This window comes from Polypterus senegalus, chromosome 1, assembly GCF_016835505.1.
Source record: "Polypterus senegalus isolate Bchr_013 chromosome 1, ASM1683550v1, whole genome shotgun sequence".
Lineage (NCBI taxonomy): Eukaryota > Metazoa > Chordata > Cladistia > Polypteriformes > Polypteridae > Polypterus > Polypterus senegalus.
In genome coordinates, this window is record NC_053154.1 from 30,850,825 (window position 1) to 30,873,415 (window position 22,591).

The 22,591-nt window shown below is 38.9% G+C and overlaps 1 protein-coding gene across 4 annotated transcripts in view; it reads right to left on the reverse strand.

The window, feature by feature from the left end:
• The window catches only part of LOC120523818 (telomerase protein component 1-like), a 157,013-nt gene that overhangs the window by 39,869 nt on the left and 94,553 nt on the right, over window positions 1–22,591 (reverse strand). For all 4 annotated transcript variants that reach the window (XM_039745470.1, XM_039745451.1, XM_039745460.1 and 1 more), the window contains exons 26-32: window positions 15,994–16,144; window positions 10,746–10,925; window positions 9,355–9,447; window positions 5,587–5,719; window positions 5,141–5,300; window positions 3,611–3,744; window positions 96–184 (exon numbers count right to left, since the gene is read on the reverse strand). In XM_039745470.1, the coding sequence (XP_039601404.1) occupies window positions 96–184; window positions 3,611–3,744; window positions 5,141–5,300; window positions 5,587–5,719; window positions 9,355–9,447; window positions 10,746–10,925; window positions 15,994–16,144 (940 nt within the window). The remainder of the gene's footprint in view (window positions 1–95; window positions 185–3,610; window positions 3,745–5,140; window positions 5,301–5,586; window positions 5,720–9,354; window positions 9,448–10,745; window positions 10,926–15,993; window positions 16,145–22,591) is intronic.

Below are 22,591 nucleotides of genomic sequence, written 5' to 3' on the forward strand. Positions count from 1 at the left end.
AACTATCAGTTTGATTCACACAGATAGGACATTCTGTTTTAGCTGCTGATTTAACACATAATCATTACATATCCCAACAAACAAACCATACTCACAAGATGAAATGGAAGTTGAGCTAAAGCTAAAGTATCACAATATTTAAATGTTCCATTTCCATCAGGATCTGAAAGTTTCCATAGATGACCTACAGGGCAGGAGTAATCAATTTATTAGTGTGAAAAAAAACCAAAACCTCTATAACAAAATGCCTTAATCTTAACACAGAATGACTAAGGAAGCAGAAACAGAATTAACATATCCATCCATCCTCCAACCCACTATATCCTAACTACAGGGTCACGGGGGTCTGCTGGAGCCAATCCCAGACAACACAGGGCGCAAGGCAGGAAACAAACCCTGGGCAGGGCGCACACACACACACACACACACACACACACAAACACACTAGGGACAATGTAGAATCGCCAATGCACATAACATGCATGTTTTTGGACTGTGGGAGGAAACCAGAGCACCCGGAGGAAACCCATGCAGACACGGGGAGAACATGCAAACTCCCCGTTGGGAGGACCCGGGAAGCGAACCCGGGTTTCCTAACTGCGAGGCAGGAGCACTGCCCACTGCACCACAGTGCCACCCTAAATTAATATATACACCTGTGAAATAAAGAAATATGCTTTTTTAAAATGCATAGCTCATAAATAGAAGCAGCTATTTAAATAATTAATAAAATAATTAGAAGTTCAATGAAATAAATAGTTTGGGAAAAAATCACAAACCACCAGAAAAAAACAAAATAAATTGTTTATTTTTCTTTTCAACCATATTTAAAAAACATGATATTCTTCCAAAACATTTCATAGTTCATTCATCCACATTCTTGTTTAATTAAATGTCATTAATTTAATGACCCACTTTACAATATTCAATCTGTAGTTTTTCCCATATTTCATATGAAATCAATGTCAGCACCACTCCCCAACACAATATGGGGAGATACTGGATGTGAACAAAATCCCAATATACAGTAATTCCTCATAAAAGGTGAGACAGTGGCCCAGCTTATTTATTTTAGAAAAGCAATTAAGTTAAAATTATTTTTTAAAAACATGGCATACATTCATTTAATTCATCATTTGACCCAGAAATTTGTGTTCCTAATTTAAGCAGTACAGTAATCCCTCCTCGATCGCGGGGGTTGCGTTCCAGAACCCCCCGCGATAGATGAAAATCCGCGAAGTAGAAACCATATGTTTGTATGGTTATTTTTATATATTTTAAGCCCTTATAAACTCTCCCACACTGTTAACATTATTAGAGCCCTCTAGACATGAAATAACACCCTTTAGTCAAAAGTTTAAACTGTGCTCCATGACAAGACAGAGATGACAGTTCTTTCTCACAATTAAAAGAATGCAAACATATCTTCTCTTCAAAGGAGAGCCGTCAGGAGCAGAGAATGTCAGAGAGAGAAAGCGAGATAAAAGCAAACAATCAAAAAATCAATACGTGCTTTTAATATGCCGAAGCACAGCGATAAAGCAGCATCTTGTAGAGGAGCGTCGGTATCCTCTAGGCAAACAGCCTCTGTGCAAACAGCCCCTCTGCTCACACCCCCTCCGTCAGGCGCAGAGAATGTCAGAGAGATTGAGAGACCGAGAAAAGCAAACAATCAAGCACTGCGCGGGAAGCATATCTTATATCATTGAGGAGTTTTAGTTAATATGTAATACATGCTCTGATTGGGTAGCTTCTAAGCCATCCGCCAATATCGTCCCTTGTACGAAATCAACTGGGCAAACGAACTGAGGAAGCATGTACCATAAATTAAAAGACCCATTGTCCGCAGAAATCCGCGAACCAGTGAAAAATCCGTGATATCCTTCTATATAAAAGTGGTCGGGATTGTCCTTCCGTCCCGTAAGTGCTACGCAGGCGCGGAGTTTCACACACGCCCCTCCATTTTGCAATGCGATGGGATTTGTAGTTTCGTTTTCCAGGTAAAAGATGATTTTCTACTCCAGACTGTGCAATATATTCTTCTTCTTTCTTACTATATAAAAGCGGTCGGGATTGTCCTTCCGTCCCGTGAGTGGAAAGGGTAGCGGTATTCCGCTTATCACAGACTTACTACTACTACTACTTGCAGCTTGCGGTACGAAGCAACATGATGTGAGCAGAGTTCTGGTGCTCAAATCATTCCCTTGCTTTTGTGTGCAATGCGCTGGAAAAATAGACAAAATTACGTCTCTGGAAATAATTAATGTTGATGGAGTACAAATGCCTCATCACGTAGTAAATATCAGGGGGGTTCAAAAGGGCGACCTCAATATAGAAAAAAAGTTTAAATTTCATCACAAAAATAACAGAAACTACGAGTATTAAAGTAATACCGATCAAATGCAATATAACCAAATTAATGAGTTTGTATAAAATATCAAATTGATCTACATATTGAATTGCCTTAAGAAGTGGTCAACTTAAAAGTCAGTCGCCTTAAAAGGCGGGTCAGCCTAGTATATTTAGATATGCTTACATTTAAAATCCACGATAGAGTGAAGCCGCGAAAGTCGAAGAGCGATATAGCGAGGGATTACTGTATTTCTAAATTAAAAAGGAAGATTTAAAAATACTAAATAAATCCACTTCAAAGCAATGTTTCAGAAAACATGCCTTCTGAATGTATGAGGAAAGCAAACACTTTGGAAGCTATTATTACACTCTCACCACTATATTTCCAGAGAGAAGGTATGTATCTCTGTAGCTGTTCAAAAATGATACTACTTTTCATCAAAAAAAAAAAAATACATATATATATCCAATAATAAAATGAAATGGCTACATTATGACACGCATAGCTTTAGGGTACGGAAAGGTAAAAAAACCAGCAGAACCTATTGAAAGTTCCACAGAAAAACTCCAGAATGTGTAAACTCCACATTGTCATTCAGAGCTTTGAGGCATTAGCATTGAGTAAATGTGCCACCACAGCTATCAAGATAAATAGGCAAGCTTCTTGGTGTTGATTGGTTCTTTTAATCTAGTTTCTGAAAATGGAAACATGTCTCCAGAGCTACATGACTAATGAGGGCTTGAAAACTGTTCCCATGAATAACACAGATAGTAGTCTTCAGTGACTTGAGGGGTAAGTTTCAGGGCGTTAATTTTTTTTGAGTTTCCGGTTTCTTTTTTTAATTTGGAAGTAATACTTTACTTAAGACCACATGTTTCTAGCACAGATTAAGGTATGCCACTATTTAAAATATTTCAAAGTTATTAAATTCTTGCCAAATTTAAAAAAAAAAGATTTTTTTACTATTTCTACTGAAAAAATGTGATCCTATTTAATTTTAAGCAAAAAAAGGCATTTCTTTCCCACAAAATTACGGATGGTAAAGGAGTTTCTCTTAATGGGTAGACAGGATTCTTCCACTTAGATCAATCCATATTCTTAACATGGTTAATGAAGTTTTAATATTTCAGGTTAACAAAAAAAAAAAAAAAAAAACTCAGATCAAGCCTACTTCACTTCTGGAACAGTGGCACTAAACCACAGAGTCACTTCTCTGTTCATATTGTTAACTATCAGGTTAAATTAAAGGTACTTTACCTGCCAAAAGACGATGCGCTGTTTTTTCTAGGGAAAGCTTCTTTAAATAATGCTTCTCTATTACTTCTTGAACAATGCCATTCTTCAGATATAGCAGAGAATCAGGGTTTTCACTACATTGTTGGCCAAACACACTGCAATACAGAAATCATTATTATAATGTAATGAGGTTTAATGAAGCAGATAATTCTGTAATAGATTTAAATAATCGTATTATTCTTGTACATTTATATGTACTAATTTAGGGTAAATGTAAATTTAAGGAGATGATGCAGGATGGAACAACAGGAAAGTCAAGAAATCTATATACACAAAGGCAAAAAATCTAATACAGTATAAAGTTTAAACACATGTGAGACCACATGTAGTGGGAACTGGCACTATGCTCCACTCTGGGCTTTTATTGTTCATAGACCAAACATATTAGTGACAAGAGACTTAGAAGACACAGACATAAAATTGTAAAGGAGCTAAAGTGTTCTTTATTTTAGGTACTCTCAACACAAAAGTGTTCAATGATGAAACCAAAAACAAAACTCAGTACGGTGTCAACTCAAACTTAGTCACCAAATGACACCCACACAAAAGAAAACAAAAATGGCAAACAAATATTTATGGAATATTCAGTGTTTTCTCTTTCTCCTGCTCTAGATAAAAATCAGTAGGGGGGAAAAAAAACTCTTGCACAAAGCAATTTTTACACTGAAAGAAAGCTGCCTTCTTTATACTGTATTTCTTTCCAAAAGTACAATAATCAAGGAGAAAAAATAGCTATATTCAAAAATACACAAAACTATACAAGAAAAACACCCTTTTAAGAACTCCTCTAACCTGCACAAGTGCTCTAACACACTCACCAGATTACTTTCTCTCTATCACCAATACTCAAAAGGTTTACCCACATACTTAACCTGATCAACCGAACATGATTTCTAGTGTTTGTTTTCACGTATTATATGCGGGAAGACTGTGGCACCCAATTCCCACCAATGCACACCCATTCCCTCCTATACGAGAGCATGCAGAAACACTGTCCACGATGCGCTTCCCCACCTACAGGAACATTCCATTTAGTGCAGTTTTAGCTGCCACACTTGCCCTAAGGCTACAAAACTGCACATTCTCTCACTCTCTCCATTTACTCCTGGTCATATTCTCTCCTGAAAGTGCTCCTTTCACTAACTTTTACCCAAGACTTTAGTAAACGCTTACAGCTTTCTCTTAAGCTTGGCAGTTCAATGGTGTTATTGCCCTCTTGCTATCACAGCCACAGGATAAAAATGGACTACTGATTTCACCCATCCACATACTCAACCCAACCATGTAGCTCTTTGTGCATATAACCTGAGCTGCTGTGAAGCCACATCCACAACTGAAATATACAGAATCTTCTACTTTCTCAAAGCAAGTGTGCCTCTTTTCTGATAATAATTAAAATGAAAGTTTTTTTTTTTTTTTTGGTCAATTTTTTAAAATTTGTGGTACACATCACCAAAATGCAAAAAAAGGAATTTCCAGAAAAATTCTTACCTTTGTAAAGCACTCATCAAATGTGAAAACAATGCCATTGGAAAAACACTCTTAAAATTCCTTACAGAACTTGTTACATCCTTCCAATAGAGTGCCTGACTCTCTTTGTGTAATGTGTTGCACATAGATAACAATTCATAAATGTCCCTTTCTCGCAAACCTGGAAAAAAAAAGTTAACCTATAATATTCACATCATGTCTTATAACCACCAGATTGTCAGGAGTATTTTAAATAATTTATTTATCATTATGAAGTAAGAAAGTACAAAATTTAAGTCCTCAGCTGGATTGAGATGCAGTTAAACACACACCTGCATGCTGTTAATATACAGAGAGAAATACTGAGACTGATAAAATCAAACTATGGGCAGAGGAAAAAAAATTACTTAACAATTATTGCTATTTTGCAAATGAAAGCCCCCAATGGACTGTATTAATGGCCTTACCAAATTTACTGACAGCTAATGCAGCAATGACCAAGGAAACATGTTTAACTTTACTGTACTCTTCGACATCAGATAATACTTGTAGAATTAGATCATTTAGTGTTGAAGGTATTCTCTGAAGTTCATCTTCCATCTATACCAAAAAAAAGGATATTTGAAAAGTCTAGAATATATTGAAATGACAGATCATTTAGGACTACTAAAAATTAATACAATTATTTGTAAAATTCACTTTAACCATTAAGATATTTATTTTTGATTTGTCTATATTTTATATATATATATATATATATATATATATATATATATATATATATATATATATATATATATATATATATATATATAACAAAAACATCTTTGACTTTTTAGCCTGGGATGAGACGTGACTTTTTCAGAGAGATACTTTCACATCCCGTGAGATGAGACTTTGTGCCAAGAGATTTAACCACGCCCGGGACCAGAAATAAAAGACAAAGTGTAAATGGCAAAGCAGAACATCGAAAAGAGTTAAAAAAAAATTGGTGCAATACACATTCAGAGCAGGTTAGAGATAATGAAACTACTAAAATCTCAAAAAATGTTAGTAAAGATCGCATTATTGCAAACAAATGGAAATTATTACTTGGTGAAATGATGGAGCAGCAAAAAGAAATTGAGTATATTGTTTGGATTTAAACTTTAAGTTGGAGAATTGTAGATAATCTAATTTGTGTTGCCATCAGGGAAAAGTAGTGTTTCTTCCCAATAAAGAGGCGTATCTGCGAGAATTAAAGATTTGTTGTTTGGTGAAAGTGAAATCCACATCTGCGAGTGGCAGAGATGCGATGTGTCTGGCACGTAGCACAGGCCAGGGGTGGGGTTGGGAGAGTGAAGCGAGCAAGGGTGAAACCCCCAAGTGTGTGTGTGTGTGTGTATATATATATATATATATATATATATATATATATATATATATATATACTGTATGTATATATATATAAAATCCAACGTCTATCTGTCTGTTTGTATGTCTGTCTGCTTTTCACAAGAGAACTACTTAACAGATTTAGATCATTGTTTTTTCTTTAATTTCTTGACATTCCGGGTGGTTTTGCAACTTCTCTCATTGTGCTAAGTATCATAGTTTGCTTGCATGACCAGTTTATTTACGAGATTCTGTGAGAGAGGCTATGGGTCAAGGGGAGGGGGGCGAGGTCTCCTTACTCATGTGCCACCCTCCGTTTGATTTGATCTACCTCTCGCCACGTGTTGGAGTGTACCTTGCCTCCGCTTAGCTAGTGATACCTGTGTGTTCAACAGACATTATCATCTATAGACTGTTAAGGAGTACCGTTTGACTTTTTGAGAGAGAGATCAGAGCTAAGTATGTTTTAGGGCTCAGAACACGTACGTGCACGCATCATGGCTGCCTCGTGTTCCCAGCGTTCATTTGACATGTCCTCTGAACATATCCTCAAAAATTAATGCGACACGTGCATTTTTTTTGCACCTTCAAAACAGCATCAAAATGAGTGGCAGCATATTTCAGCCACTGAGAAAACAATTAAGAATATGGTGAAAAGGAAATTTCTGCTTTAATCTCGAAATGTCAACTTTAACCTCATAGTTTACTTTATCATTAAAGTAGACTGTCGTAAACGTCATCTCAAAACCGACCCACTTGTTAATCGCTACAAGCTTCTGGGGCTTCCTCCTGAACTGACAGCAGCGGCAAGCAGCAATAGATCACCACATAGAACACATTGAATTTATGATATTCCAACTCTCTGCACATTTAGAATCCTTAGATTTATACTAGATACATACTTTAATGCATTATTACACATAAATTGTTAACTTTGTTTAAATAATGAATACTGCTAATAATTACACATATGGGGGCAGCATCTTGTTAGAGTGGTAGCACTGCTGTCTCGCAGGGAGTCACATCGCTGGTATTCCCTGCCTGGAGTTTGAAGGATTTCCTGGTGGGTTTCCACAGAGTGCTCCGGTTTCCCTCCAAAGATATGCAGACTTGGGGATTTGGTGATGCTAAAATGATGCTAGTGTGTGTGTCTGTGCGCTTATATTCACCTTGAGATGAGCTGATGCACCATGCAGGGATTGTTTCTGCCTTGTGCCCGTTGATGCTAGTTAGAATGGGCACAAACCTGGATTGATGGATTTAATCATTAAACATCCATCCTTGTCAGAGATTTTGTGGCAAGATGTACTTGGAATTTAATTTAATGGGTGATTCAGGCAATTCACAACACAGTGATGCCGAACCTGTTCTCACCATGATGATATCTCGCACTGCCACCTGGTGGAATCTTCCAGATTTATGTAAAGTAAGTGTGCAAGTATAAACAGTACAACGCTTGTGTAGCAGTAGCGTCTGATGGAGCACACATCATGTCACTTGAAGTAAAAACCTGGCCTTAGAGGGTAGCTGCTGATTGTCAGAGATATCATTGCAACATGCTTTTATCCCCACACGAAGGATGCTCTCCTGTCAACGCTGAACACGATCACATAATGTTTGATGTTGAAGCATAGCTATCTTCCACTTGGCCAGAATTACATTTCTTTCTTTCTTTTTTATTGATTTTGAAAGTTTGTCCTGTTTTACTACTACTACGTGGGCCAAGCCACAGGGGATAGCAAGTATGCAATAATTAGAACTTATTTTCAGTTTTTTGTTTTTTTTTACCTTTATGACTAAATATTAAAAATAGTACCACACTACTAGCATGTAGACTTGTTCTGCTCAACTGGAAGAATCATAATACACCTCTTTTAAGTCAGTGGTTAGCTGATGTTATATAATATTTGCAACTGGAAAAAAATCAAATTCTCACTTAGAGGATCTGTTCAAAGCTTTTTAACAACCTGGCAGGATCTAATCAATAATATTTTAGAATAATCATTTATATTGGGGGAAAAGACTCCTTTCTCTCTCTACTACTGTCAACAGTTTTACTCTGGTTTTTCTCTTGAGTGAGGGTTGATTTGAATTTAGTTTTATTAAACTTGACTTGAATGTATGGAATGATATATGCTTTTAATAAATTCAATTAAGGATAAATATATATATATATATATATATATATATATATATATATATATATATACACATACATATACACAGTAATAATAATAACAGTAATTTATTTTAAAAGTGGACAATTGTTTAATACAGATCTACCCTGTTGTATAATAACTTCATTATACATTATGCTAGATGATAATTTACGAAATCACTAGAAACATAATCATAGCCAATACAGGTTAAACTACTTTGATGTTGTTTTGTATTAGTGACAGAAAGAGAAAATGGAAAAATGCCTAATCTAATGAAAGAGAGATAAACTAGAATAAAAGATCTGAAAACAGATTTGTCACCCTTTGATACAATTCATAAGGACTCAAATTTAAGCTCGACAATTTTCTGTTTCATTAAGCCGAGTACTTAACACATTTGGGGAATAACTAAATAAATTTAAAGGGTAATAAGGAATCCATATAAATATTTTGCTTTCTCAAAATCTGGTTTCCTTTAATTATTATATCTTTTTAAGCTTGTAAAACTTATTTGTATTGACAACCAGTAAAAAGGGAGTAGGAATAATGACTTTGGTAAACTGCTTTAAGATTCATTATAGAGGTTTTAGCAGAAAAATTTATAGGATGAGCACTGTTATAAAAAAAACACCCTAATCAGGAACAGTGGGTTAAATTTTAGTGTAGCTAACGAATGAATTAAATTACAAACACAAGACTAACCTGTTCACAATCTGAGTAGGTTCTTAGATATCCACATGCTAATTTCAAATACAGTGGACTATGAGAATCCTTTTTTTCAAGGAAAACTTGCACCTATAATACAAAAGAGAAATTTAAGAAACCTTCATTCTCAAAACTTGATCCTGCACTGCTGAAATGAGTGCAAGCTTGGGCTGCACATTTCTTACCAATTTGTATATATCAGGGCTAGGAATTGATTAAAAAAATTAACTAATTAATCGGGTACATTTTTGTGATTAAACGCAATTAATTGCATCTAACATTAAAACAGAATTATAAAATTAATACATAAATCATGAAGTAAATACACATTGAATTACAAATTTAAGATAGAATCAACACAAAGGTATAAAACAATAATAATGGTATAGTTTAAACTTAAACAACGACCTTAAACCTGAACTTTTAACAATTGAGCAAGGACAACCTGAATTTGAAGGCCTTCCTAAAAGGCATGTTGAAAAGAAGGCAAAAAGAAAACAAGGCTAATGTATTATCAAATTGGCATAGAATATGAGACATAGACATGATGAAAGAATAAGCATTGCCTAAATGGGCATACATAAAACTTGTGTTAAAACTCCTTAAATACAGTACTATACTCAATTGTTTACCACCACCGACGACTTGATAATTATACTCTGCACAAGTGTTTTTCAACTGGTGTGTCGTAGAAATAATGGTGTAGTGCCCCTGGATCCTGACCTGAGAGAAACTTTCTCCTCAGGTGATTGAAACATGTCTGAAGAAGATAGGACTACCTGGAGAAGCCAACATAAAAGTAGCTCTGTGGTAGCCTTAACTTTAATTGTATTCAGACTCATTCAGCCCCTCAATACTGTCTTCTTGCTCCCCTCTACTCACTCGTTCACATTTGCTGTTTGCGTACACCATGCTGCTCCTTCTTATCCACACAAGTGTCGCTGCCGCTCATGTGACAACCAGCGCTCAGTCACCAATACTGTGTTAAACCAAATCCGCTCCAGCACCTTCCACACCCAAACCTGTCCCTTGCACTCTTTTCTCTGGGACTTTCACCTCTCATTCAGATGTTTCATTTGCATAACGCAATGCACCTTCTGAAAGCACAGTACTCCATAGCTGTCCAGCCACATGGCATTCTTCATCTGCAGCCTGATTTTTACATTATTATTGCTTCGTAGTAATAATAAAAAATATGAAATGCCACCATGATCAAAGCACTGCCTGAGGCGTTTGCCTCGTTGCCTGCCCTGGATGGGACAATATTTTTCAATGTGTTAAACAGGTCACATTAATCATAAAAATGAACATGCTAACTTTCCCAGGCCTAGTATATATAACTGAAAAAAAAATCAGCAATGTATGCAAGATTTTCATGGTAGTATTACCTTGTTGTTAAAAAATGTTTCATTTGTCTTTCTTCCATAAAATGATTGGACACTCTGGATAATCTCCATTTTTTCCAGTGTTGAAAGTGATGGCAGTTGGAAGAGGACTGTGTTTTTATTCTTACTCAGAGACTGATGCAGATCAGAGTCAGAGGTTACACTTAGCACAAGAGTCGCTTTCTGAGGATTAGATTAATGTTAATGTTAATATACAGAAAAGTGCTTTAATTTCAAAATAATACATTTCTGACCCCTGCAATCATTTCAAGAACATTGTATGCACTGGAATATTATCAAGCTGAGGTATTTGATTCAGTATCTTCCATTCATTCGACCACAGTACATACATTTTTTGAGATGAACATGTTAAAAAATATTTTAGTGTTACCTTAGTTTGCAAGTATTCTGTTTTTAATTGCAAAATTTCAGTGGGGAATTATTTTCCAATTATTTTTATATTATACGTGTATATTGAATTGTTTTCCTCAGCTGGCACCAGTGAAGCACTAGACAGTATGCAGTGTCAAAGTGATAAACGCACTTTAATAAGTTGATTGGATCATCTTTACATGCATGTTGGGGTAGATGGGACCATCAAGGTCACTTCCATGTTAGCACAAAGGGTGCCTTGGAAAACGAAATGTGTAGTAGAATCATAAAAAAGAGAGACGGTGTTTCATATTTTTACCAGATTTCCTCAAAGTTAATACTTGTATGCTATCCAGGGGTGGGGACATCAAGATGAAATTGTGAAAGACAATAAGGCACTGCCTAACACCTAAGCTGAAGAAACTATGAACTTTCTTTAAATCAATGATCAGGCCTGATTATTATTTCTATTTTGAGACTGATCACTAATACTCTCAGTGGCCAGTTTATTAAGTATACCTGCCTGTTAAAACAAATATTCCGCTAAAAAGTAGAATGTTAGTGATAGATAGATAAGTTGGATAGAAAGATAGATAGATAGATAGATAGATAGATAGATAGATAGATAGATAGATAGATAGATAGATAGATAGATAGATAGATAGATACTTTATTAATCATTAACAAGTAGTGTAGGTGTTGTTCAGCCAGACATTAGAGTGGATCAGATTCCTTGTCTTCCTTGTGGAAGAAAATATCTGAATGCAGAATGAACCTTTAAGAAAATAGTAGAAGACCATGCTGAATATCCTTCTAGTCAGCCAAGAATAGGGAGATAAGGTTACAGTAAGAAACTAAACTCCAAAACCAGATGACTGAAGATTGGAAAGATATGTCCTGGTATAATACATCCCAGTTTCTGCTGCAACATATATATGGTAATGTCAGAATTTGGCTTAGACAGCATAATACATGGATGCATTTTACCTTGTATTTCATGATTGTTCTCTTAATACCAACGGAGTATCATTTGAATACCACTGCATATTTAAGCACTGCTGCTGACTCTTTGAGACGATGTGTCCTGGAAAACTTATTTCATCCATATATTCATGCAAAAATCTCTAGGGATTTACAAGTCGGCAGAGACCAAAATCCCTAATACATGTTTCCAGTTTTAATAATAATAATAATAATACATTTTATTTGGAGCGCCTTTCAAAAAACTCAAGGTCACTGTACAATTAGGTTAAAAAAATATATATATATTTATATATAAACATTCAATAACTAGAAAATTTAAAACCCAAATAAAACATCAGATAAAACACCAATAACAGTTACAGTGAATAAGCAATTTTGAACAAATAAGTTTTGAGATTAGCCTGGAATTGGTGAAGGGTAGTCATGTTCCTAAGGTTAGCAGGTAATGAGTTCCATAGGGAAGGTGCCGATCTGCTAAATGCTCGGTATCCCAACGTGACAAGACGTGCTGTTGGATTATTTAAGTTGATGGAAGAAGAGGATCTGAGCATGCAAGAGGGTTTAGTGACTTGTAGGAGCTGTGAGAGATATGTGGGTGGCAAGATTATGAATGGCCTTTTATGTAAGGACTAAGATTTTGTAGTTGACCCTGAACTTTATTGGCAGCTAATGAAGCTGCTGAATAACGGGTGTGATGTAATCAGAGTAGGGTGTTTTGGTGATTATACGAGCAGCCAAATTTTGAACAAGTTGAAGTTTATGTAGTAACTTTTGGGGCAGACCAAAGAGAAGTGAGTTGCAATAGTCCAGGCAGGACGTGACCAAACTGTTGACTAAAATGGCAGTAGAGTGATTTGACAGAAATTGACACAGGTGATTAATGTTTCGCAGGTGGAAGTAAGCTGCTCGAGTAACAGAACTGATGTGAGACTGGAAAGACAACGTGCTGTCCAGAATTACACCAAGGTTTTTTATCTGATCTGTACAGGTAACAGATGTGTTGTCTATTAATACTGAGATCTTTGATGCCTTCACTATTGAAGATTTCGTGCCCATAAGAAGCACCTCAGTTTTATTGGAATTTAACTGCAAGAAGTTAGAAGAGAACCAGGACTTAATCTCAGCAAGGCAATCAGTAAGTGAGGATGGTGGAAGTAATGCAGATGGTGAAGTTGAGATATATAACTGGGTGTCGTCTGCGTAACAATGAAAGGCTTAAAGCTATTGATGAGATCCATGATTTCTGAGGTGGAGGGAAGCTCAAACATGGAAAATGAATGAGTAGGAGGAAAATCATCAATGGTGGAGTCAGTAGCAGCAGAGCCAAAATTATAATGTATTGCCTGGATTTTACCATTAAAAAATGTCATTAAGGTGTGTGGGGTACAGCCCGGACACAGACAGGCAGACATGTTAGTTCACCACACACGTGTTTATTTACAAAGTCTCTATTTACAGAAAGTGCACAAACCCAGTGCCGCAGCACCAATTACCCCTTACAGTCCTGGCCGCACTACAATGCCTTGCACAGTCCTCAGACCGCCTCCACTCCTCTCCTCCGAGCTCCGTCCACTTCCACCCGACTCTTGCTCTCGACTGGAGGGAGGCGGCCCCTTTTATGTACGCCCGGATGGGCTCCAGATGCTTTCTGAGGAGCCTCCGTCGACACACCCCCGTGTGGCGGAAGCACCAACTGTGTAGCCGGAAGTCCTCCGGGTGTTCCAAGTCCTCTTCCCCCCAGCACTTCCTGGTGTGGCGGAAGTGCTGGGCTCCAGGTTTCTTCAGGCACTGGGGCACCGCCTGGCGGTGGCCACAGGCCCCTACAGGGCTGGGCTTCCAAGCCCTCTACCCGTGGCCCCTAATACAACCAGGGCGGTTACCCCCTCACGGTCTGGAGGAGGCACAAGCCCTCCTCCGGTCCTCCTGGGCGTCCCGGCTGGGCTCCAACCCCAGCCGCCTGTGACAGGTGTTACAGAATTCGTTAGAAAGGCAATGCAAGGAAAGAGAGTCTGGGGGACTTGTTAGCGATCTGAGCAGGGAAAAAACTGTTCCAGAGTTCCCCTTGTTGGAAGCAATTAGGGCAGTAAAATAGGCAGCTTTAACATGCTGTATGCTGTCCCTATAGTGATGCATATGGCTGGAATACATTTCTTAATGAACATTAAGACCTGTCTTCTTGTATAGCCGTTCTAATTGCCGACCCTTAGATTTTAAAATGCGCAAAGTTGGTGTAAACCATGGGGCAGTGTGTGTAATTGAAACTGATCGGGTTTTGAGTGGGGCTACTGAATTCAAAATGTCAAGAAGTCTGGCGGAGAAATGGATTGTAATGATTCCACAAGTGTATCAATACCTAATTGAAAATTGTCCATGTTGATATTTTTAAGATTCCTAAAAGTTATTACATGAAGAGGTTTGATGGTGTAGATAGTAAGAGTCATATTGAATGTAAGGAGAAAATGATCTGAAGAGGGGAATTCTTCCGCAGTACAGTCATTTGGAGTGAGTCCAGTACAGCAAATTAAATCCAAGATATGTCCTTTGGAATGTATCGGGGTTTCCATAAACTGCTGAAAATCTAAATTATCAAGGCAAGAGATGAAATCTCTGGTCGCCAAGGACTTACTGTTATCCAAATGAATGTTAAAATCACCCATTATTATTATATTCAAAGATAATGAGGACAAATAAGCTAAAAAAGCAGAAAAGTCATTCAGAAACTCTTTGTTGAATTTAGGGGGACAGTAAATAGTTGCAATAATGGTGGGAATAGAGCCAGGTAGTTGACAGACAAGAGACTCAAATGAACTATAGGAAGAAACTGTCAGCGGTGTAACTCGCATTGTCTCGCGGTAGAGTATCGCGAGACCTCCTCCACGACCAGAGTTGCGAGGATGCGCCATGTAAACAAACCCGGGAGGTGTTGCTTCGTTGAGCAAAGTAAAATCCTGGGGTTGCTGCCACGTCTCATTTAGAGAGAGGATGTCGATGTTACGATCCGTGAGAAGATCCTGAATGAGATGGGTCTTTACTGTGAGGGAACGGATGTTGAGATGAGCAAAGTTAATGGTATCCTCGCTGAGATGAGCTGGAGCGCTAGCCACCATAGCTAGGCTGGCTAAAACACTCGGATACGATGCTCTGCCAGATGGCCTCGGCGGTGGACGAGAAGTGGACCAGTAAGAGGTTATTGGAGCTCGAGTATCCTGTTGAAAATTCCGGCGGGAGCCTCTGTGGATATATCTCCGTCGTGGCTGAAAAAAGATGTCTGGGAAGGTTAACAGGACGTCCATAGGAGATCCAGTTATCCTTGGACAAAGTCGAAGAAGATCTGCCGCCGAATATTGATACAGGCTTGAAACCGGCTGAATCATCGTTGACAGGAGGCAAAGGGCTAGTATAAGACAGGTAAGAGCCCTGCATATCCAGTTTCCTTGCACTGATCCTGCCATCGTTAGGAGTTGTTGACCGCAACAAGCGAAACCCGATAAGGTTTCCAATCGAGTTCAATTTGGTTAAAAGTTTACTTAAAGAGTTCACAGAGTCCACAAAAGTTGTTATGAGTTGTTATAAGTTCAGAAAATGCTTAAGAGAAGTTAATTAAAAGGTATTTAAGAATTTAATCTCTAAAAAGGGGGGAGGCAGCAGCGAGCAGTCACGCCAGCATTCACCAAACCACCACCTTCTTGGAATAATAAGGAAATAGGCCAGTTTGAAGGCCAGTTGGTGTTATATCCAATACTAGGCATATGTACTTAATAAAGTGGTTACTGAGTATTTAAGGCTTGGCATTAAAACATAAATACAGGCATCTTCAACATATTACATTTTGTATTACAGTTTCAAACATTTGATTTGTTAAAAACCTGTGTTCATATAAAAACAATAAACCTACCGAAGGGAGATAGTCAGGTATCCAATCTAAAACTTGTTTCCCCTCTTTGTTTTGTAACAGATCTGCATCATCAATAAAAATAACCAAAAAGGGACTGGACTTGGATTTCCATGATGACTGGAGCAACAATTTTAATTCCTTAAGCATGGCTCTAAAGGAAAAAAATAAGTTATACCAATTAAAAAAACATTTATGAAATGTTATGGTGGTACTACTTTATGCCAACCTATATCACCAGAATTATTCATTTATTATACAAAATAAATACAAGGGAAGGATAAATAAATAAAAAAGAAACCCCTTAGCTGCTACACTGGGCCTAGATAAATAGGTTTCAGACCCTGCCTATAAGGAGGGCCATAAGCAGTAAAATTCACTGAAGTATTCACTTTCTCAAGATTCTGGCTACACTACATTCCTATAATTTGAATCTTTGTCCCAGCTATCCTCCTGATTCAAAATGTATCTGTTAACGCGGGACAGCTTAACACACAAACCTGAGGATACTTCTTGGGCATTTTTCTGAACCACTTCTGGGGTAAGGAAGAACCATAGAAAGAACTGTGGTTGCCCCCATACATTCCTTCGGTGACCCCTGCACAGCTAATGTGCCAGATCTTCTAAAGCATGCAAAGCTGACCCCAACTGCACTAGATGGATACCGCTCCTGCCATTCAACGATTTGGGGGAAAGAACCATAATTACTTGTGCCACACTCAATATGGGTGTGGGGAAAACACCTTTTTCATGTTTCCTGATCCACATTACTTTTGTAGGTTCCTCTTTTAAACTTAGAAGCCAGACATCCCTCTCATGGTTGTCAACATGGATGTCGATTGGTTCTCCAAAGGGAACATGGACCAGTTGCTTTTAAGTGCTCTGTTTGATTCCAATTTCTACTCCTCCTTAACACTGGTACCATATTTCCAGCTGTAATGAGGATTAAAAATTGAGTTTTTAAATTTTATTACACAAGACTCATAAAATTTGATTTGAGCATCTCATTTATATAAGATGCAGCTTTCAGGTGCATAAACTGTGTAACCAAGAGTATATTATAGACCTTAATAAGTGAGGGGAACAAATGTAGGTGAATGAATACAAGTATCTGAAGGGATGGTGTGAAAGGTTAAAGTTTTATGAGGGCCATGTTTGAGTTCACTTTAGAAAATGGGTCCACTAGATCTGTTCTTCTTTTGAACCATTAGCTAAACAAATTGATAGGGATAAATGATGTATCTGAATAGAATGTTTAATATTGGGATGCAAAATAGCTATGCAAGCTTGAAGAGAATCTTGGGAAATATGCAAATGTAAAGCAAACATTAACAGGAGGTGTTATTATCTATGTTTAAGCTCAGATAAACTAACCAGCATGTTTATACTTGTAAGAAGATTTTCTCCTTTTTCCTCCTGCTTTTGACTTCTAGCATTTAATACCTGGTGCTTCTGCAAATAAGCATAAGTAATAATGAAATTAAAGTGTGAATGTTTCCTCACTGAAACTTGCTTTGCTTATTGATATCACCTGGCCCGGTATGCTTGTTCAACTAATTTGTTATTTTTTTTAGCTCTTTGAAAGGTAGCGATCTAGGCTTGTTGGAGTACAGGTGAGGGGACGCTGGCGCACGCAAGTTGCTGCCGTTCCTCCCTGTTAACAACACTTTTCACAAAATTCACTTTAATTCTACACTTTCTCACGCTTGTTTTATTTCTTTTATTGTACGTATAGTTCGTGGATACAGCTGACTTGAATTGCATGGATTTGGCTTAATATTTACAGATTTTATGGACTCTACTTTGACTGGGAACAGCTGAGTCTGTGGATTGAGGGGACGAGACCTACGAACATTTCTTTGTACCTGGTATATATGACCTCGGGATGATCTGTCTCTGTGATTATATTCGCTATGCTGATCTGCTCCCAATTCATTTTACAGTACTCTACGACTGGGATCTGATCTGACACTCATACTAACCTGGCTTAAGGCTCCGGGGCAATCGCGCATGGAATTAACAAGCGTTACTGTTTGTGGCTGTGTATTGGAACCTCCAAATCCTGCTACCTCCTCCTGCTTTGCTATCGGCGTTCACCTCATCTACGCTAAAACACCCGCCTGTCCTAATGGTTCCGCTATGCTGTGCAGCTTCTCCACTGCTTTTCAGATAAGTATTACCAAGTATCATGCTAAAATACTCTCATGACAAACTCCTTCTTATTAAACAGTTTGTCCAGAGCAAATGGTCTGATTGGAACATCCTAAAAGACGGCGGTATTTTGCAGCGCCTGAAATATATACATCGCGGGTCAGGTCGCTGCCACCACCGGGCTGCGAATGAAAAAAGACAACCGGCTGCATTTGCTCAGGAATAAGCCTTCCTTCTCATGGCCCTGGAAATACAAGTATCAGTGTGCCAAATTTACATTGTGTGGAAATAAACCCTGATCACGGCTCTGTGCAAAAAGATGCCTCATTAACTAATATTGCACTGTTTAATTCGAGATCTCTTAATGGCAAAGCATTGGTGCTGTCAGAACTCATCACTGACACCAAACTTGATATACTGTGTTTAACAGAGACTTGGCAAAAAACAAACGAATTGACGCCTCTCACGGAGGCCATTCCACCTGGTTTCACTTTCCATACAGAACCTCGCAGCTCTAGACAAGAAGGTGGGCTAGCGGTAATTATCAGAGCAGACTTAAATATCAAACGAATCCCAATTGACTATCCACTGTCTTTTGAGTGCCAGGCTCTTAAACTAATAACGGAAACAGGTCCTGTCTCACTCATTGTTCTTTATCTATGCATGTTATCTTCTGTATGGACATTGTAGTTCCAGTAGGAACAGTACGCTGCCATGCTAACAACAAGCCATGAATTACAAGTGACATCAAAGGCCTTTTGAACTAGAAGAAAAGGGCTTTTACAGACGGTGATCAGCATGAGCTCAAGCGCGTGCAGAAGGAACTCCGAGTCCAGCTCAGGGCGGCGAAAGAACAGTACAGGAGAAAGCTGGAGCAGAAGTTGCAGAACAACAGCATGAAGGAAGTGTGGGATGGGATGAAGATTATCACTGGCTGCAGCTCGAAGAGGGGTGCCACCATTGAGACAAACGTGGAGAGAGCAAACCAAATGAACAACTTCTTTAATAGGTTTGATCACCCTAACCCACTCTCACCTCGGAGTACTGCATCCTCCAACCATCCTTCTGCTGACACCAGCATAGGCGAGACATCCCCACCCATAATTACAGCAGCCCATGTGAGCAGAGAGCTGAGAAGACTTCGTGCCAGCAAAGCAGCGGGTCCAGATGGTGTATTGCCATGACTGCTGAAGGCCTGTGCGTTGGAGCTGGGGAGTCCTCTACAGCGCATCTTCAAGCTGAGCCTGGAACAAGGCTTTGGAAAACATCTTGTATCACCCCAGTCCCAAAGGTATCACGTCCTATTGAGCTGAATGACTTCCAGCTTGTTGCTCTTACGTCACATCTGATGAAGACCATGGAGTGGCTGCTGCTTCACCACCTGAGGCCACAGGTCTGCCACGCCCTCGACCCTCTGCAGTCTGCATACCAGGAGAAGGTGGGAGCTGAGGATGCCATCATCTATATGCTACTCCGATCCCTCTCCCTCTTGGACAGAGGCAGTGGTGCTGTAAGAATTATGTTTTTGGACTTCTCTAGCGCCTTCAACACCATCCAACCTCTGCTCCTTAGAGACAAGTTGACTGAGATGGGAGTAAACTCACAACTGGTGGCATGGATCGTGGACTATCTTACAGACAGACCTCAATATGTGCGTCTTGGGAACTGCAGGTCTGACATTGTGGTCAGCAACACAGGGGCGCAGCAGGGGACTGTACTTTCTCCGGTCCTGTTCAATCTATATACATCAGACTTCCAATATGACTCGGAGTCCTGCCACATGCAAAAGTTCGCTGACTATGCGACTCTTCAATTCCACCCAGGGGAGTAAATGCTAACATTACTCAAAGTTATTGTCTGTTTTTACATGCATTTTTATGACTATTTAATTTAATATTGTTTTTTGTATCAGTATACTGCTGCTGGATTATGTTAATTTCCCTTTGGGATTAATAAAGTATCTATCTATCTATCTATCTATCATCCCCCAAAATACAATGCATCCTTCTTATCTGATCTGATTGAACTTTTAACCCACCCAAGCTCTTACTCTCAGAGAATTATCCTTCTTGGTGATTTCAACATCCATATTGACACTGCTACATCTAAACTGAGAAATGAATTCCTATCCTTACTGGACTGTTTTGACTTGACACAACATGTTGATTTTCCCACCCACTCTGGTGGTCATATATTGGATCTGATCTGCACTTCTGGACTATCTGTTGCCAATATTTACAGCACTGATTTGGGACTCTCTGACCATAAAGCAGTATTTTTCACTGTCTCACTGCCTTTACCTCCTCTTACCTGTAAACAACAAATTTCTTACAGAAACCTTAAAAATATCTGTCCCTCTATCCTTTCTGGATCCATTTCTGATCTTTTACTGTCTGCACCTATTCCGTCAACACTAGATAGTCTTGTTGACCACTATAACTCAGCCCTTCATTCAGCATTAGATAAAACAGCTCCTTTAAAAGGAGGTTTCCTTTAAACGTTCAGCTCCTTTGTATAACTCAGAATTGTGATCTATGAAAGCAGCTGGCCAACACCTTGAGAGAATGTCACGTAAGACTGGCCTCACCGTGCACATCCAGGCTTTCTCTGACCACCAAAGAGCTTACAGAGAAGCACTAACTGCTGCTAAGAACACCCACTATGGCAGAATAATAGAAAGTGGCCACAATAACCCAAGGGTTTTGTTTTCTGTAGTTAATAAACTACTCAAACCCGCATCTGGCCCAACTACCTCTTCTACTGAAGTCTGTGAGGATTTCCTCCACTTTTCCGTAACAAAATTAAAGATCTAAATAATTCAACTAATATAAATACATCATCTGTTTATATCTCTCCCTGTTTTCCCACTCCATCCAGCTCCTTCCTTAAGTTCTCAACAGTCACATCTGCTTTTGTTAATGACCTGCTTTGTAAGATGAGGCCGACTACTTGTGTACTGGACCCCATCCCCAGCACACTACTTAAATCCTGCCTTCATGCCATAATCCCGACTGCTACAACAATAATAAACTCATCCCTTGACACTGGCTCTGTGCGCTCACTTTTAAAATCGCTTCTGTAACCCCAATGTTAAAAAGTCTGGTCTTGATGCTGACAATCTTAACAATTTCCGCCTATTTCCCACTTACCTTTCCTGTCAAAAGCTCTTGAGCGTGTTGTAGCCTCCCAGCTCACCAATTACTTAACCACTAATAACTTGATGGAACCCTTTCAGTCTGGTTTCAGGGTGCAGCACAGCTGTGAAACTGCTCTGCTAAGGTAACCAATGATTTGTTTATGGCAGCAGACTCTGGACAAACCAGCATATTAATTCTATTAGACCTCAGTGCAGCATTTGACACTGTCAGACATGACATTCTACTGTCTAGAATGGAGAACATGCTGGGTATCTCTGGCACTGCCCTCCAGTGGTTCAAGTCCTATCTGACTGATAGGCAAGAGTTTGTTAGTCTTGGCAACAGCAGATCCAGCTGGCGCCAGTCACACAAGGAGTTCCTCAGGGCTCTGTCCTGGCCCTCTTCTCTTCTGTATTTATATGCTTCCCTTGGCCATATTATTCGTAGCTATGGACTGGGCTATCATTTTATGCAGATGATACTCAACTCTACTTCAATGTTAAAAGTGGAACTTCATCAGAGCTTTCTCAGCTCACAACCTGCCTTAGTGAAATTAAAACCTGGATGGAGCAGAACTCTTTAAAATTAAACTGCAACAAAACTGAACTCCTGCAAATTGGGACTAAAATGCAACTTAATAAAATGAGCTCCTTCCCAGTCAGTCTTGGTGGTGATCTCATCAGACCTGCCTCTACTGCAAAGAATCTTGGTGTCATTTTTGATTCCTCCCTTTCTTACTCCCCACATAAATCACATTAAGAAACTTTCTTACTTTCACCTCCATAACATATCCGTGTTCGCTCCTTCCTCTCCTTTTCTAATGCTGAGAAACTTGTCCATGCTTTTATCACATCCCGCATAGATTATTGTAACTCGCTGTTGGCAGGTGCCCTTCTAATCTTATATCACAGCTCCAGCTTATTCAAAACTCAGCTGCAAGAGTCCTTACTCGAACCAGCAGCAGCAGCACATCACACCCATCCTGCTCCTCTTCACTGGCTCCCTGTGTCTTACAGAATCGAATATAAAATCCTACTAATAACCTACAAAGCCTTAAATAACCTCGCGCCAAAGTACATCAGTGACCTTCTCCATCACTATGTGCCTGCCCGCCCACTAAGGTCCTCCGATTCTGGCAATCTTGTTGTGCCCCACACTAATCTACACTCCATGGGTGACAGGGCCTTCAGCTGTATAGTGCCCAGACTCTGGAATGACCTACCGAAATTAATCAGGTCAGCTGACTCCATGAATTCTTTTAAAAAACAACTCAAAACTCATCTGTTCAGGAAGGCTTTAGCTCTACTTGACTT